General features: G+C 41.8%; 1 protein-coding gene across 1 annotated transcript in view; it reads right to left on the bottom strand.

Moving 5' to 3' along the window:
• The window catches only part of ITGA11 (integrin subunit alpha 11), a 140822-nt gene that overhangs the window by 70190 nt on the left and 54056 nt on the right, over nucleotides 1-16576 (bottom strand). Inside the window, exon 3 of the mRNA XM_049778609.1 lies at nucleotides 427-527. Within this exon, the coding sequence (XP_049634566.1) occupies nucleotides 427-527 (101 nt within the window). The remainder of the gene's footprint in view (nucleotides 1-426; nucleotides 528-16576) is intronic.

Below are 16576 nucleotides of genomic sequence, written 5' to 3'. Positions count from 1 at the left end.
TTGGAAAGGTGGTACTCAATTAGGTCATACATTACATCCTGAAAAATCACAGGGTCTGCATACATTGCCACAGGATTATCTTTACTTTGGAAGGACCATGCTGGGAAAAGTGGAGTGAGGAGTCCTGGGTTGGAATCAATAAACACTGACATAAGCTAATCCTCCTATATTTTAGAGAAGGTCCATGTTTTAGAATCTGACCATGATTTCCTCCTGCTGTGAGAGAAACACCTGCCCAGAGTGTTGGTGAATGAGTTAGGAAGAATAACAAGTGCACTGTGTGACACTGGCTAAGTTGCTTTTCTTGGGGCCTCAGCTTCCTACTCTGTAAAATGGTGGCCGGGTCCCCTATATGGCAGCTGGGTTGAGGCAGTGTGATTAAAGGGGTACAATAAAGCTTTCCACATTCTGGACAGTGCTTATTACCCAGGTTGAGCTTGGTGCAGTTCCCGTGGGTCACTGGACACTTGTACACGTCTCCTGTCTTCTGGTGGCCATTGGTTTCCAGGGGTGCACCCACGACCAGCCTAGAGAGATAAGAAGATGGAAATAAAGATGCAGGTGGTGGCACACCTTCATTGGTGAGGGATGCAGGGAATGATGAGGGACAGGAATCCTGGAGGAGTGACCCCCTTTTGGAGGGCCCCAGACTCAGTCCTTTGTCTCCTGGTAGGCAAGATGCTGGGCATTTAGGGTTGTATTGGGACTTTTGACTTTCTTCAGTTCTATAGAGATGTGGAGATGAGAGATGCACCTCAGATCTGGCCTCAGATGAATGAGGCTACCTGGGAGAAGGAGGAGGGTAGGAACCACATTTCCTACCAAAGGTGATGGAACTACATCTGGCATCTTGGAGGGGGTGGCGTTTAATCTGGGCCTTCACAGAGGAATATGAGTCACATAATGGGAGGATGGCCATGATGTTCACCTAGATCATATAACTCTGGCTTTCCAGGACTACAGGGATCTCATCCTCAACTTCTCTGCCAGCCTTTGTGATTCAGGCCATGACTGTCACCTGGGCCCTGAGGTCTTGCTCAGGGTAAACCACACAACCAGTGGGGCCACCCAGCTATGCATTTGTGATCTCTTTGGGGAAAGGATGTTTAAGTGAGAGCAGAGTTAGTGAGGTCTGAGGAAGTGGCACACAAGGGGAGGCCTAGGAAAGTCAGGAGCATAGCTGGGAGTGATGACACAGCCACATACCACAGAACCTTCCCTCGGGCCACTGGAGGGAGGTGAGGAGGGGCTCAGTGGCACATTCTCATGGGAGCACAACCCCACATCTTGACTTGGGATGTCATAACGATGAGAGTCTGTTGTGGTGAGCCAGCTGGGTGTGTGGACTTGGCATTCACCCCCAGGGAACACATCTGTCTTTCCTTCAGACCTGATTTTGGAGAAGCAGAGCCCTACCATGCTGTCCACCTGATCAAGCCACCCTTTTGCCTGGGGGGGCCTGCAGAAGGGACTCACCCTGAAACTCAGAGGAGGACCTACTCCAGCCTGCCTGGTCTTTAATAAAAAGGACCTTGAGACAGAAGACCAGGGAAGCAGCTTCACTTTGGTGTCCAGGCGAAGTCCTGACATGAGGCTTTTTTTTTTCTTCCATTTCCTGTCACCCTTGCCTATTCTGTCAGCACCTTGGACAAATCTGGAAACTAGTGAGTCTTGGGAGTCAAAAAGGCTCTCAGTTTTCACTGTTTGAATGGGAGAGACTGAACTAGAGAGTCTCCCACCAAGAGGTGACTGTGTGTAAAATAAAAATATGAATCCTTGAGTAAGATGAGTCCACTCCAGGCATAGTTTCTAACCCTGGTGGATGGGTCTGATGAAGCAGGGTAGCTACTACAGAGAAATAATACCAAGGCAGTTAGGACAGATTCATTGGAGTTAATCTGCTTTTTGCCCAGTGGCCTTCCTGCCTCTTGGCCTCTCTCTGCCATGTGCTGCTTCTCTCAGGTCCAAAGCCAAACTCCTTTCTTTAGTCCAACCAACTCCCAATCTCAAGTGGGGGAGGTCAAGACATTTACAAAAGTGGGTTTCACATCTCAAAGGAAGAGGTTTAGGGAAAAAAGGAAGTTGAGAGAACACTTTTGTTAGGGGTTGATTACTGGGTATTATTACCTTAGGGCTGTTCTGTAAGGAGAAGAGCTAAGGCTCCCAGACCCTAGATAAGTGGTGTTTGAGCAAGTGAAAACTGGAGATCCAGCAGTTCTCCAGCATCCTATATCCCAACCTGCCTCAACCCTGTGACCTAAGGAAGATGTAATCTCTGGGTTTCTGTTTTACTAAGGGGAGAGGAGAAGGCTTCAGGGAACTCCTACACCTCCGTTTCTCAGTGCCATTGAGGAAAGAACGGGAGGTCTGAGGTAGAAGTTAATAGAGCTCTGTTTGAAATTAAGAGTCTATGAAATACGAGTAAGGTTTCTGCCCCGGGGATCAGATAATGACTGCTTCTAAATATATCCCCTGATTAAGCATGCCTAGTTCTGACTGGCAAAAATTAATTGGACCCATAAAATCTGTTTGTCTAGACGTTATGATTTCTGGCTACTTAATTCTGGGAGGGACTGGGCAGCTAGAGTGGTGCAGCTCTTTTTAAACAGGAAAGAAAGAAAGAAAGAAAGAAAGAAAGAAAGAAAGAAAGAAAGAAAGAAAGAAAGAAAGAAAGAAAGAAAGAAAGAAAGAAAGAAAGAAAGAAAGAAAGAAAGAAAGAAAGAAAGAAAGAAAGAAAGAAAGAAAGAAAGAAAGAAAGAAAGAAAGAAAAAGAAAAGAAAGAAAGAAAGAAAGAAAGAAGGAAGGAAGGAAGGAAGGAAGGAAGGAAGGACAGAAAGAAAGAAAGAAAGAAAAAGAAAGAAGAAAGAAAGAAAGAAAGAAAGAAAGAAAAAGAAAGAGAAAAAGAAAGAAAGAAAGAGAGAAAGAGAGAAAGAAAGAAAGAAAGAAAGAAAAAGAGAGAAAGAAAGAAAGAAAGAAAGAGAGAAAGAGAAAGAAAGAAAGAGAGAGAAAGAAAGAAAGAAAGAAAGAGAGAAAGAGAGAAAGAAGAAAGAAAGAAAGAAAGAAAGAAAGAAAGAAAGAAAGAAAGAAAGAAAGAAAGAAAGAAAGAAAGAAAGAAAGAAAGAAAGAAAGAAAGAAAGAAAAAGAAAGAAAAAGGAGGGTCTGAGAGCCGGACTGGGGTCAGGCGAGTTGGCCTGGGCTTCAGGCTGCTATTCTGGCTGCTGTGGTCAACCTAGCTGCAAAACTCTTCCCCAAGGGCGTTGCTGCAGGCCCACTGTGATAGGAAAGTTGCTCCATGGAGCTATGAGCACAAAACACTTCTGGGAGAGTCAGGCCCAGAAGGGTCTAGATTAGGAAAGCTGGGCCACCTTCTAGAGAAGCGACTCCAATAAGTCTTCTAGGAAGCACTCAACAGCCAGACAAGTAACACTCACATGCTGTGTTCATGGAGGTTGGCTCTGAGATCCCACTGCTAGGTTGGTGGCTCACCAACACTGAGTTGCTTCAGCTTTCTCCCTCAAGAGCCCTTTTCACCTGAGGAATTTTTACATGACCTGGGTATATAGGTCTACAAATCAAACATACCTGCTAATTAACCATGAAACTTATTTTACAATTACTCCCAGTCAGTTATATGACTTCATATAGGGTTGTAATCCAAAGTAGCTAAACCCTAACCTAGGGGAGGTCTTTGGGCTGAAATATGGCTCCATCTGTCACCCTACTGACCATACTGGCTCTGTTCTGCCTGTGACCTTGATATGCCATTGAGCTTCCCAGGCATTTTTTTTTTTTTTTTTTTTTTGGTTTTTGGGCCACACCGGCTGTGCTCAGGGGTTACTCCTGACTGTCTGCTCAGAAATAGCTCCTGGCAGGCACCGGGGACCATATGGGACACCGGGATTTGAACCAACCACCTTTGGTCCTGGATCGGCTGCTTGCAAGGCCAACGCCGCTATGCTATCTCTCCGGGCCCTCCCAGGCATTTCTTAGCTGTAATGGAGGTTGAAAATTCCTACACATGGGTATAGAAATCAGTGCAAGTATTTTGGAAACAGCATTACCTTTGAAGGGAAAAAATGTCAACCGAAAATTGTGGGTCATCTTATACATCAAGTATATACCGAAAAAAGTTTTGATATGCGGCTAAATGAAAATTGTCTGGATATTACCACGAATCGAATTTTCCAACTCGATCCTGCACCAATCACTGCAAGGCCGCTTGAACCGCCTCTCTAACTCAGCCAATACAAGCAGGCTTTTGATGCATGCAAATTAGACAATGTTCTGGACCAGAATTTACACTGTCAAAAGCCTGCTCAGATTGACCAGAGTCAGAGAGGAAGTCTATGACAGCATAACCTTTGGACTTTTGCTTGTTGTGATTGGCTCACTGTGGTACATACAGTTGCAGCACAGGAACGTTCTGTCTGATGCAGCGAATATAGGCCTAAACCTATGTTTTAACTGCAAAATTAGGGGTTGTCTTATACGCCTGGTTGTCTTATATGCCAAAAAATACAGTATTTCTGGGTATTTATCAGAAGACTGAAAAAATATCAACATAAGAAGTTCCGGGGTCAGCGAGGTGGCGCTAGAGGTAAGGTGTCTGCCTTGCAAGTGCTAGCCAAGGAAGGACCGCGGTTCGATCCCCCCGGCGTCCCTATGGTCCCCCCAAGCCAGGGGTGATTTCTGAGCGCTTAGCCAGGAGTAACCCCTGAGCATCAAATGGGTGTGGCCCGAAAAACAAAAAAACAAAAACAAACAAACAAAAAAGAAATTCCATCCACGCCTATGCTTATTGCTGTTATTTATTATAGCCAAACTATAGAAGTAATCAAAGTACTTATTGATAGATGTCTGGATAAAGAAGAATGTTTTGATTTATATGATGAAATCCTATTGAATTATAAACAAGACAAAATTGCCATTCAGAGTAAAACAGAAGGAAATTGAAGGGTATGGGAAGGGAGAAAAGTCAGAAGGAGAAAGCAAGTATTGGATGGTTTCAATTGAACTCTAGGTGTCCAATATAAAGACAGAAAATTTTTGAACAGCAAAAATTAAGTATAAAAACAAACCAGAGAAAACTAATATTATAATCTAGGCTATGTGAGAGGAAGAGTTGGAGAGTTAGAGATTAGGTGGGGGTCTGGAAAGGCTTATGAATTCAAAAATATCTACTATGAACAAAGAGTAAGTCATCTTAATTCTATAGAAACAATGGAAATCAAACACAATATGACAACTGCTATAAAACACTAGAGACAAATATAAGATATGTGATAACAAAGTATCAGAAGAATAGATTCAGAGCAAGGAGAATGTAGAAGAGAAGGAGACAATAGTATGAAATATAGGAAATAGACATATTCCAGGGGTTGTGGAGAATGCAGGTAGGGCAGTGGTCTTGATGTATGAGGATGCCTAGGTTTCTATCAGCCTTGGCTACATCCCTCCACACCTGCTTACAACCATGACTTTTGTTCAGGAGATAAAAAAAACATGAAACACACTCCCCCTAAATGAAAACTCATATTCTAAGATGCTTTTGTGAAAATTAGGATCAGGGACTGGAGAGATAGTACAGCAGATATGGCACTAGTCTTTCATGCAGCTAACCCCAATTCGATCCCCAGCCCAAAATGTAGTACTCCAAGTACCACCAAGAGAGACCCCAGAGCACAGAGCCAGGAGTAAGCCTGAGCAATGCTATGTGTGGCTCAAAATTCAAAAATGATAAGAACAAACATGTTCAACCTTCTCAAATACCCTCCTGATTTCTGTACACCCTTTATCATGGATGACTGGGGCATGTTGCAGATTCAAAGGCACCTAAAGTAGAAGCGATGCAAGTGAGGCACTTGATCACTTCCTAGAAGTCATAGGTCCTCCTGACAATGGCCAATAGGTGAGTCAGTAGACTCCTGCCTTGGCCCCATGACCGGCTTCATTCTTTTCTCCCATGCCCCATCTCCATCTCTCTGATCCCTGAGAAGGCAGGAGAATAGGGCTTAGTATATCCTGTTCTAGATGCACAAACTGGAGCACTGAGTCAAGCTCTCTTGGTGGTGGCATGGGTTCGGGATTAGTTCCCCAGGGCAGCATCCATAGATGTTTCTCTATAACCAAGGGTGGGCTGGGCCAGGCATTCAGGAACCTGGAATTTATGTGCATCCACGGGCAAAATGAATACAGTAAAAACACCAGAGTCACCCCCCAAGACTAGTCAAATTGCTTCTGAGATCTGCCAGTGCTCACTATAGCTGCCTTATACAGCCATGGAATCTGGGAGTGGGGACGGGGGACGGACACCCTGATAACACTGTGAATCCCAAAGGTCAAATGGGCACTCAGCACTCCTTTGTGGCTCTGGGCTGTGACTCACCCATTGGAGGCAGGGAACCTAGAGTAGCTTGCAGGGGGGCTTGATACAAGTTCCAAGCCTCTCACTGGCCTGGGGGAGGTTCCTGAGGCAGGATGAGGCTCTGGGTGTTAGGCATCTAGGACCCAGATGCCAGAGGGCAGGTGCCCCTGTGCCCACCTCTCACTGTCTACCACAAAGACTGTAATGACTTGCCTGGCTCATCCATCCCCTTTCCTCCTTTTATATTAATTTATTTAAAAAAATTTTTTTTAATTTATTTAACATTTTTGAAAGTTCACCCTGAGGACTTCAAGGGAAACTTCTCCTGCACCTGTCTGCCTGTGTTTCTGAATCCCTGAATGTCTCCTCAGAGGCCTAGGGAGCGCACCCTCAAAAAGCTGCATTTTGAAGCTGCCCAGTGAGTAAATTCTGGCTGTGGGGGTCGCCGTCCAATAAGCTGAGCTCTCTGGCCTGCGGAGACTCCGCCCTGCTCTGCCTTTGTTCACTCTGAGGACTTCAAGGGAAACTTCTCCTGCGCCTGTCTGCCTGTGTTTCTGAATCCCTGAAGGTCTCCTCAGAGGAGACGCACCACCAAAAAACTGTCAACTAAAGAGGCAGCAGAAGAGCCATAACCACGCACTCTTTCTAACCAACGAACCCCACCACAACACGCAGGAAAAACCACACGACAAGCGTGACAATGGGGAAACCTTGCAGGCAAACACCAGGCACAGAGAATGAAGACAAAAGCTTGGATGACCTAATAAATTCCAACCACCTGATTAACCTCTAGGATAAGGAACTTAAAATAGCAATATGGAAGATGTTTGAAGAACTCAAAGAAAGCATAGATCGATATGAACAGAACACAAAGACAGAAATCAGAAAACTCCAAACTGAAATAACAGATCTGAAAAACATGGTAGCTCAACTGAAAACCTCAATGGATGGCCTCACCAGCAGGGTATCAGCAGCTGAGGAGAGAATCTGAGTACTGGAAGATGTGATGCAGAAAAACTCAACACAACAGAAGAAATTGGAAAAGAACCTTAAGATAAACGAACAGGCAATGGAAAAAGTACTCAAGGAATGTGAACAGATGAAAATAGAAGTCTTTGATAAACTCAACAGAAACAACATAAGAATCATTGGAGTCCCAGAGACCCAGGTAGGAAATCTCCAGGAAGAATCAACCATCAAAGGCATCATCAAAGAGATACTCCCAGAGTTAAAGACTACATGTAATCAAATCCTGCATGCCCGAAGAGTACCAGCTAAAAGAGACCCACAGAAAAACACCCCAAGACACATCCTCATTACAATGACAAATCCCACAGATAGAGATAGAATACTGAAAGCAGCAAGATCAAAAAGGGAAATTACATTTAAAGGAGCATCCCTAAGACTTACAGCAGGCATGTCACAAGAAACTCTCAAGGCTAGAAGACAGTGGTGGGATATTGTGACAAGACTGAATGAAATGGATGCCTCACCGAGAATACTGCACCCAGCCTGACTCACATTCAGGTTTGAAGAAAGAAAACATAGCTTTATGGAAAAACAACAGCTCAGAAACTTCACAGATGATAAACCAATCTTAAAGGAAAAACTGACAGGTCTACTCTAAGACAAGAGAGACCAACAAACACAGCAAACTTATCTACAAAGATGACATTAAATCCTATGACAATCATCTTCCTCAATGTCAATGGACTAAATTCACCAATTAAAAGACACAGAATGGCAAAATGGGTCAAAAAGATGAATCCAACCTTCTGCTGCCTACAAGAAACACATCTGAGTAGTCAGAACAAACATAGACTCAAAATCAAAGGGTGGAGGAAAATCATCCAAGCAGAAATCACTCTCAAAAAAGCTGGGGTGTCCATATTAATATCTGATAACACCAACTTTATACTCAGAAAAGTGGTAAGGGACAAAGATGGACACTATGTACTAATCAAGGGATATGTGCAACAGGAAGAAATCAGACTATTAAACATATATGCACCCAATGAGAGACCAGCAAATTATCTAATACAATTACTGACAAATCTGAAAGAAGAAATCAATAATAACACAATAATTGTGGGAGACCTCAACATGGCCCTATCAACACTTGATAGATCAACCAGACTGAAACCCAACAAAAACATACTAGCCCTGAAAAGTGTAATGGAAGAAAGAGGACTAGTAGATATATATAGGACACTCCATTCCAAAAAAACCTGGATACACATTCTTCTCCAATGTACATGAGTTATTCTCCAGGATAGACTACATGCTGACACATAAAACATACCTCCATAAAATCAAGAGGATAGAAATCTTGCAGGCTACCTTTGCTAACCACAAGGCTCTGAAATTAGATGTGAACTATAAAGCCACACAGAAGAAAAACTTTAACAATTGGAAATTAAACACCCTGCTACTGAACAACCAGTGGGTCTGAGATGAAATCAAAAAGGAAATCAAAACTTTCCTGGAAACAAATGATAATGAAGACACAAACTACCAGAATCTATGGGACACAGCAAAAGCAGTCCTGAGAGGAAAATTTATAGCTCTACAAGCACACATCAGGAAGGAAGAAGGGGCATACCTGAATAACTTAATGACACAGCTCAAAAAATTAGAAAATTACCAACAAAAGGAACCAAAAATAGGGAGACAGAAGGAAAAAACAAAGCTGAAAGCAGAACTCAATAAAGTGGAAAACTAAAAAAAAAAAAAACAAAAAACAAAAAAAACAATCTGAAAGATCAACGAAAGCAGAAGTTGGCTCTTTGAAAAAATAAACAAGATTGATAGACCATTGGCAAAACTTACAAAGAAAGAGAGAGAGAGAAATCTGATAGCCCATATTAGAAATGAAAAGGGGGAGATCACGACAGATATTGCAGAGATCCAAAGGGTAATCAGAGACTTCTTTGAGAAACTTTATGCTACTAAACATGAGAACCTAGAAGAAATGGAAAAATTCTTGGACACATATAACCTTCCACATTTAAGTAAGGAGGATGTAGAATATCTAAACACCCCCATCACTACTGAGGAAATTAAAACTGTAATTAAACATCTGCCCAAAAAGAAAAGCCCAGGCCCAGATTGATTTCCTATTGAATTTTTTAAATCTTTCAAGAGGAGCTACTACCAATCCTAGCCAGGCTCTTCCATGAAATTGAAAAATCAGGAACACTCCCAAACAGCTTTTATGAAGCCAGCATCACCTTGATACCAAAACCAGACAGAGATGCTGCCAAAAAAGAAAATTACAGACCAATATCCCTGAAGAACGCTGATGCAAAGATCTTCAACAAAATCCTGGCAAATAGGATCGAATGCATCATCAAGAAGATCATACACTACGACCAAGTAGGTTTCATCCCAGGAATGCAAGGATGGTTTAACCTTTGTAAATCTATCCACATCATACACAACATCAACAAGAAGAAAAATAAAAAGCACATGATCATATTAATAGATGCAGAGAAAGCATTTGATAAGGTCCAACACCCATTCTTGATCAAAACTCTCAGCAAGATGGGAATGGAAGGAACTTTTCTCAATCTAGTTGAAGCCATCTACCACAAGCCAATGGCAAATATTATCCTCAATGGAGAAAAACTAAAAGGCTTTCCTCTAAATTCTGGTACAAGACAAGGCTGTCTGCTCTCACCACTCCTCTTCAACATAGTACTGAAAATTCTTGCTGTAGCGATCAGGCAAGAAAAAGATATCAAGGGAATTCAGATAGGAAAGGAAGAAGTCAAGCTCTCATTGTTTGCAGATGACATGATACTCTACTTAGAAAACCCTAAAGACTCTACCAAAAAGCTTTTAGAAACAATAGACTCATAGAGCAAGGTGGCAGGCTACAAAATTAACACACAGAAATCAATGGCCTTTTTATACACCAATAATGATAGGGAAGAGAAGGAAGTCAAGAAGGCAATCCCATTCACAATAGTGCCACACAAACTCAAATATCTTGGAGTCAACTTGACCAAAGATGTGACGGACCTATACAAAGAAAACTATAAAACTCTGCTCCAAGAAATAAGAGAGGACACTCAGAAATGGAAGCACATACCCTGCTCATGGACTGGCAGGATTAACATCATTAAAATGGCAATACTCCCCAAAGCATTATACAGATTTAATGCGATCCCCTTAAAAATAACCATGGCATTCTTCAAAGAAGTGGATCAGTCACTTATGAAGTTCATCTGGAACAATAAACACCCTCGAATAGCTAAAGCACTCCTAGGGAAAAGGAGAATGAGAGGCATTACTTTCCCCAACCTTAAACTGTACTACAAAGCAATAGTTATCAAAACAGCACGGTATTGGAATAAAGACAGACCCTCAGATCAGTGGAATAGGCTTGAGTTCTCAGACATTGTCCCCCAGACATACAATTACCTAATTTTTGACAAAGGAGCAAGAAATCCTAAGTGGAGCAGGGAAAACCTCTTCAACAAGTGGTGCTGGCAGAACTGGTTAGCCACTTGCAAAAAAACGAACATAGACCCTCAGTTAACATCATGTACAAAGGTAAAATCCAAATGGATTAAAGACCTTGATATCAGACCTGATACCATAAGGTATATAGAACAACACGTCAGTAAAACACTCCATGACATTGAGACTAAAGGCATCTTCAAGGAGGAAATTGCACTTTACAGACAAGTGGAAGCAGAGATCAACAGATGGGAATACATTAAACCGAGAAGCTTCTGCACCTGAAAAGAAATAGTGCCAGGATACAAGAGTCATCCACCGAGTGGGAGAAATTATTCACCCAACACCCATCAGATAAAGGGCTAATATCCAAAATATACAGGGCACTGACAGAACTTTACAAGAAAAAAAAATCTAATCCCATCAAAAAATGGGGAGAAGAAATGAACAGACGCTTGATAAAAAAAGAAATACAAATGACCAAAAGGCACATGAAAAAATGCTCCTCGTCACTAATCATCAGGGAGATGCATATCAAAACAATGATGAGATACCACCTCACACCACAGAGATTAGCGCACATCACAAAAAATGAGAACAATCAGTGCTGGCGCAAATGTAGAGAGTAGGAACTCTTATCCACTGCTGGGGGGAATGCCATCTAGTCCAACCTCTGTGGAAAGCGATATGGAGATTCCTCCAAAATCTGGAAATTGAGCTCCCATTCAACCCAGCTATTCCACTCCTAGGGATATACCCTAAGAACACAAGAACACAATACAAAAACCGCTTCCTCACACCTATATTTATTGCAGCACTATTCACAATAGCCAGGCTATGGAAACAACCAACATGCCCTTCAACAGACGAATGGCTAAAAAAATTATGGTACATATACACAATGGAATATTATGCAGCCGTCAGGAGAGATGAAGTCATGAAATTTTTCTATACATGGATGTACATGGAATCTATCATGCTGAGTGAAATAAGTCAGAGGGAGAGAGAGAGAGAGATGCAGAATAGTCTCACTCATCTATGGGTTTTAAGAAAAATAAAAGTCATTTTGCAACAATCCTCAGAGACAATGAGAGGAGGGCTGGAACTTCCAGCTCACTTCATGAAGCTCACCACAAAGAGTGGTGAGTGCAGTTATAGAAATAACTACACAGAGAACTACCATAATCATGTGAATGAATGAGGGAACTGCAAAGCCTGTCTAGAGTACAGGTGGGGGTGGGGTGGGATGGAGGGAGATTTGGGACATTGGTGGTGGGAATGTTGCACTGGTGAAAGGGGTGTTCTTTACATGACCAAAACCTAATCACAATCATATATGTAATCAAGAGGTTTAAATGAAAAAGTTTCAAATAAAAAATTAAAGAATTGTTTTTAAAAATTAGAGAAAATAAATTAAATAAAAAAGTACATTAAAGCACCATGATTTACAAAGCTATGTATAGTTCGGTTTTAGACATGCTATGTTTCAGCACCAGTCCTTCCGTCAGAGTCAGTTTTCCTTCACCAATGTCCCCAGATCCTGTCTACCCACTACTCCTAGTCTACCATCTTGACAAGCACATTTTATGTGACTTACTCCAAAGAGTGCTCTCAACACCCAGATGACTCAGCAACAGCCTGCTGGCAAGGCAGATCACTCCACATCTAATGGTGTGCTGAAACTAGAGGATGCACCACATCATCTGCGATGAAAGAAATAGAATCCAGAATCTTTAAATATAGGAACCTGATACCAACAACAGCTAAAGTGTGAAAAAGTTTCACCGGGACCACGGAGAATGACTCGGGTTTGGACAGACTGGTTTGCCTGGAGCCCAGAGTCGGTCTTATGCCAATAAACCTCCGGGGTGAGGTCTTTTTGTAATCAGGCCAAGGATATTTGTTTCTGTTTCCCCCATATGTTTCTGGACCTATGCAAACAACAGCGATGGCCACTGTCACACTTTTACTATTTTTTTTTCTTTATCCTTTATCCTTTAAGAAAAAAAAACAATTTACTGAACTTAAAAACAAATAACTGTAATAGAATACCTGTCTCAAATACAGGCAGGGATTGGGAGGGGGGAATTTTACACTCGTGAAGGGGGGTGATCTGTTTGTGACTGTAACCCAACTATAATCATGATACTTAAATAAAATATTAATTAAAAGAAAAAATAAAAGGCACATTTAAGAGTTTTGTGGTTGTAATTTGGATCTCGTATTTTTAGTGGTTTGTATGTAGACCTATACTCTACCCCCATATTACTGATGCCCTCATTACTTTCCTTTCTTATCTTCTTCCTTTCTGCATTCATTAATTTTCTTCTCTGTTTTTCTCCTCCCTAGACTCTGGGGTCAAAAGTGATCTAGGTATTCTCTCTTTACTTTATTACTTTCCCTCATCCAGTTATTCTTGATATCACAGATAAGTGAGATACTGTTTTTGTCCTTTTTCTGGCTTATTTCACTCAACATAATATCTTTTAGGTCCAACTAGGTTGCAGCAAATTGCAGACTTTCATTGTTCTTTGCAGCTGCATAATATTCTTTTGTATGGAAATATTCCACATATTTCAAGATATACCACATCTTTATAATCTGTATATAAATCTGTTGTTGACAGGATTGATTCTCTATCTTAGCTTAGGGGTAAAATGAATAATGTATTCACTATTGTGTCCTATTGGGGTTAGAAATGCCAAAGTGGAATTGCTGGGTCACACAGCAGTTTAATTCTTAGTTAACTAAGGATTCTCCGTACTGTTTTCCATAGGAGTTGAACCAGGCAACATTCCCACCAGTCGTGGTTGAGTGTTCCTTTTCCACCACATCCCAGCACACACAGAACATACTCAGTATTTTTGATATCTGCCATTTTCATTGGTGTGACATGGTATCTCATTATTGTCTTGATCTGAATTTCCCTAATAATGAAGTTATGTAGAGCATTTTTTCATGTGTTTATTGGCCATCTGCCTGCCTTTCTCTGAGAAGTGTCTGTTCATTGCCTCTCCCAAATTTTTAAATAGGGTTTCGAATTTTTTTATCTTTGTGAGTACTATATATTCTGAATATCAACATTTTATCTGATGTGTTGAATGCCAATATTTTTCCCATTCAGTTAGCTGTCTTTTAGTTTTAGACTGTATTTCTTTTGCCACGAAGCAACTTTTTAATTTGTCCCATTTGTTTATTTATTTATTTATTCTATTGCTTTTGCCAATGGCATCATGTCCTTAAAGCCTCATTTGGGGTCCAAATCTTGGAGCATTTTGCTTGTGTTTTTCTTTTTTGGGGGGGAGGTTACACCTGGTAGTGCTCACGGGTTACTCCTGGCTCTACACTCAGAAATCGCTCCTGGCAGGCTTGGGGAACCATATGGGATGCCGGGATTTGAACCACTGTCCTTCTGCATGCAAGGCAAATGCCCTACCTCCATGCTATCTCTCTGCCTTGCTTGTGTTTTTCTTGATGTACTTTATAGTGCCTATAAAGTTGTACTCTGTTGTACTTTGAATTGTGAACTTTAAAAAAAATTATTTTATTGAAACCATTGTGATCTAGAAAGTCCATGAATTGTGAACTTTTGTGTAGGGTTTAACTTTAGTTTTCTATGCATGGTTTCCCCAGTACCATTTGAAAATGCTGTCTTTACTCAGCATCATGTTCTCAGCTCCTTTCTCAAAAAAGTTCTATCCCTTGGGGCCGGAGTGGTGGCACAGTGGTAAGGCGTTTTTGCCTTGTACACGTCTGACCTAGGACAGACTGTGGTTCAATCCCCAGCATCCCATTTGGTCCCCCAAGCCAGGAGTAACCACTCAGAATCACTGGGTGTGGCCCAAAATTAAAGAAAAAGTTCTGTCCCATCTCCCATTTCTCTTTTTTATTTATTTAAAATATACATTATAGTTGACATAGTTGATCATAATACATTTGTTTCCAGATAAGAGAAAGCAAAGTCATTCAAAATAGAAAGAAAATATAAAAATTAATATGGAAGAGAAGAAAAAAATAAAAAAGGCACATTTGTAAAATTATTGTATTTCCAATGAAGTCATTAATAAAATGGCAGATTTAGTAAGCTCTTGTTAGCTGTGCATTTGGGTGTTCCTGTAGGGATGACAGCATCAAACAAATGAAGTTCTCCAGAAATTCAAAGCACTATTACTAATACTATGACTTTTAGGAGCATGCTGCCAGGTCTTCTGAAAGAAGGATGATAGGAGGGAATAGGGTACCCGTACTTGCTCCCAAAAGCCCTGGTGATATTAGCCCCAAAACTGGTATACTTGAAGTGTGGTCAAATTGATGTTTCCGAAAATAATTGTAGAGGATCAGTGACGAGGTAGGGCCATTGTGATTCTCACGAACTCTGATTGATGGAGGAAGCAAGCATGGCTTTGGCAGAGTGAGGGGTTGGCCTACCTTCTCCTCCCAAAATGGCTAGCTATCTGCTGTGTGGGCTGGTGTAGCCCTAATCTTTCATGGCTTGGTTTACATCTTATTTGAGAAAAGAGTGAGTTTATGGATCTGGCCCCATCAAATATGGCCCCATTTCCCTTCCAAGGTAATTTCAGTCTTTTTTTTTTTTTTTTGGTTTTTGGGCCACACCCGGTAACGTTCAGGGGTTACTCCTGGCTATGTGCTCAGAAGTTGCTCCTGGCTTGGGGGACCATATGGGACACCGGGGGATCGAACCGCAGTCCGTCCAAGGCTAGCACAGGCAAGGCAGGCACCTTACCTTTAGCGCCACCACCCGGCCCCTAATTTCAGTCTTTATACTTTTTTCCTTTTTGGTTTTGGGTCATACCCAGCTGGATTCGAGGTTTATACCTAGTTTTGCACTTAGGACTCACTCCAGTTGGGCAGTTGGGGCTCTGGGAACCATATGGGATGCTGGGATGGAACCTAGGTTGATTGTGTGCAAGGCCAACTACCTACTGTAATATCTTTCTGGCCTTTTAATGGAAACACACCCAATAGGAAAAAAAGTAAAGTATACCTAAATATGCGCAGATATCTGTGCAACGTGTACTTGTGAACAACTGCTCATCTTAATATGGAACAATTTAGAACAATTGCAGTCTTGTTTTTTTTTTCCCCAGATGAAACATGAATTGAAATAGGACGATTTATTTTTTAGGGGATCATAATTTGGTAGTGCTCAGAGACACTCCTGGTGGTGCTGGGGATTAAGCTGGTGTGGCCTAGTGCAAAGCAAGTGCCTTCAATCTCTGTACTTATCTCTAACTCAGAATTTGATCATTTGACATTAGTGCACTATCCAGCATAGCCTTCCTGCTTATCCCATCCTGGAGATAATCTCTTTAAGAACTGGCACAAATTCCCACCTGCTTCAGGAAGCCCTCCCTGATTACTTCTGGCTTCCCCTGGAAATCTGAGTCCGTGCTGCTGGCTGCACCTGGTGTCTGAGTGGCAAGTTCTGGAGATGTCCTATCTGCCTACTGCACTCCATCGGGAGTTCTGGAAGGACCCTGATGAGGAAGTGTGCAGAAATTCATTAGCGCTTTGATCTGTCTATAGCAGCAGCTGGTTTGGAAGCTTTTGGTATTGCCTAGAAGATCGCCCATATCCAATGGCTGTTGAAAGAGAAGTAGCTTCTGTACATGAGGTTCAGTAGAGTGAGTCAACTTCCATCCGCAGTCGATGCTGTTACCTACGTTGGGTTCCATTTTCTTTCCCCCACTGGTCCTCATTTCTCTTTGGGGATGCAGGGGATGTGTC

The sequence above is a fragment of the Suncus etruscus genome, chromosome 1, assembly GCF_024139225.1.
Source record: "Suncus etruscus isolate mSunEtr1 chromosome 1, mSunEtr1.pri.cur, whole genome shotgun sequence".
Lineage (NCBI taxonomy): Eukaryota > Metazoa > Chordata > Mammalia > Eulipotyphla > Soricidae > Suncus > Suncus etruscus.
This window is presented reverse-complemented; position numbering and strand designations above follow the sequence as displayed.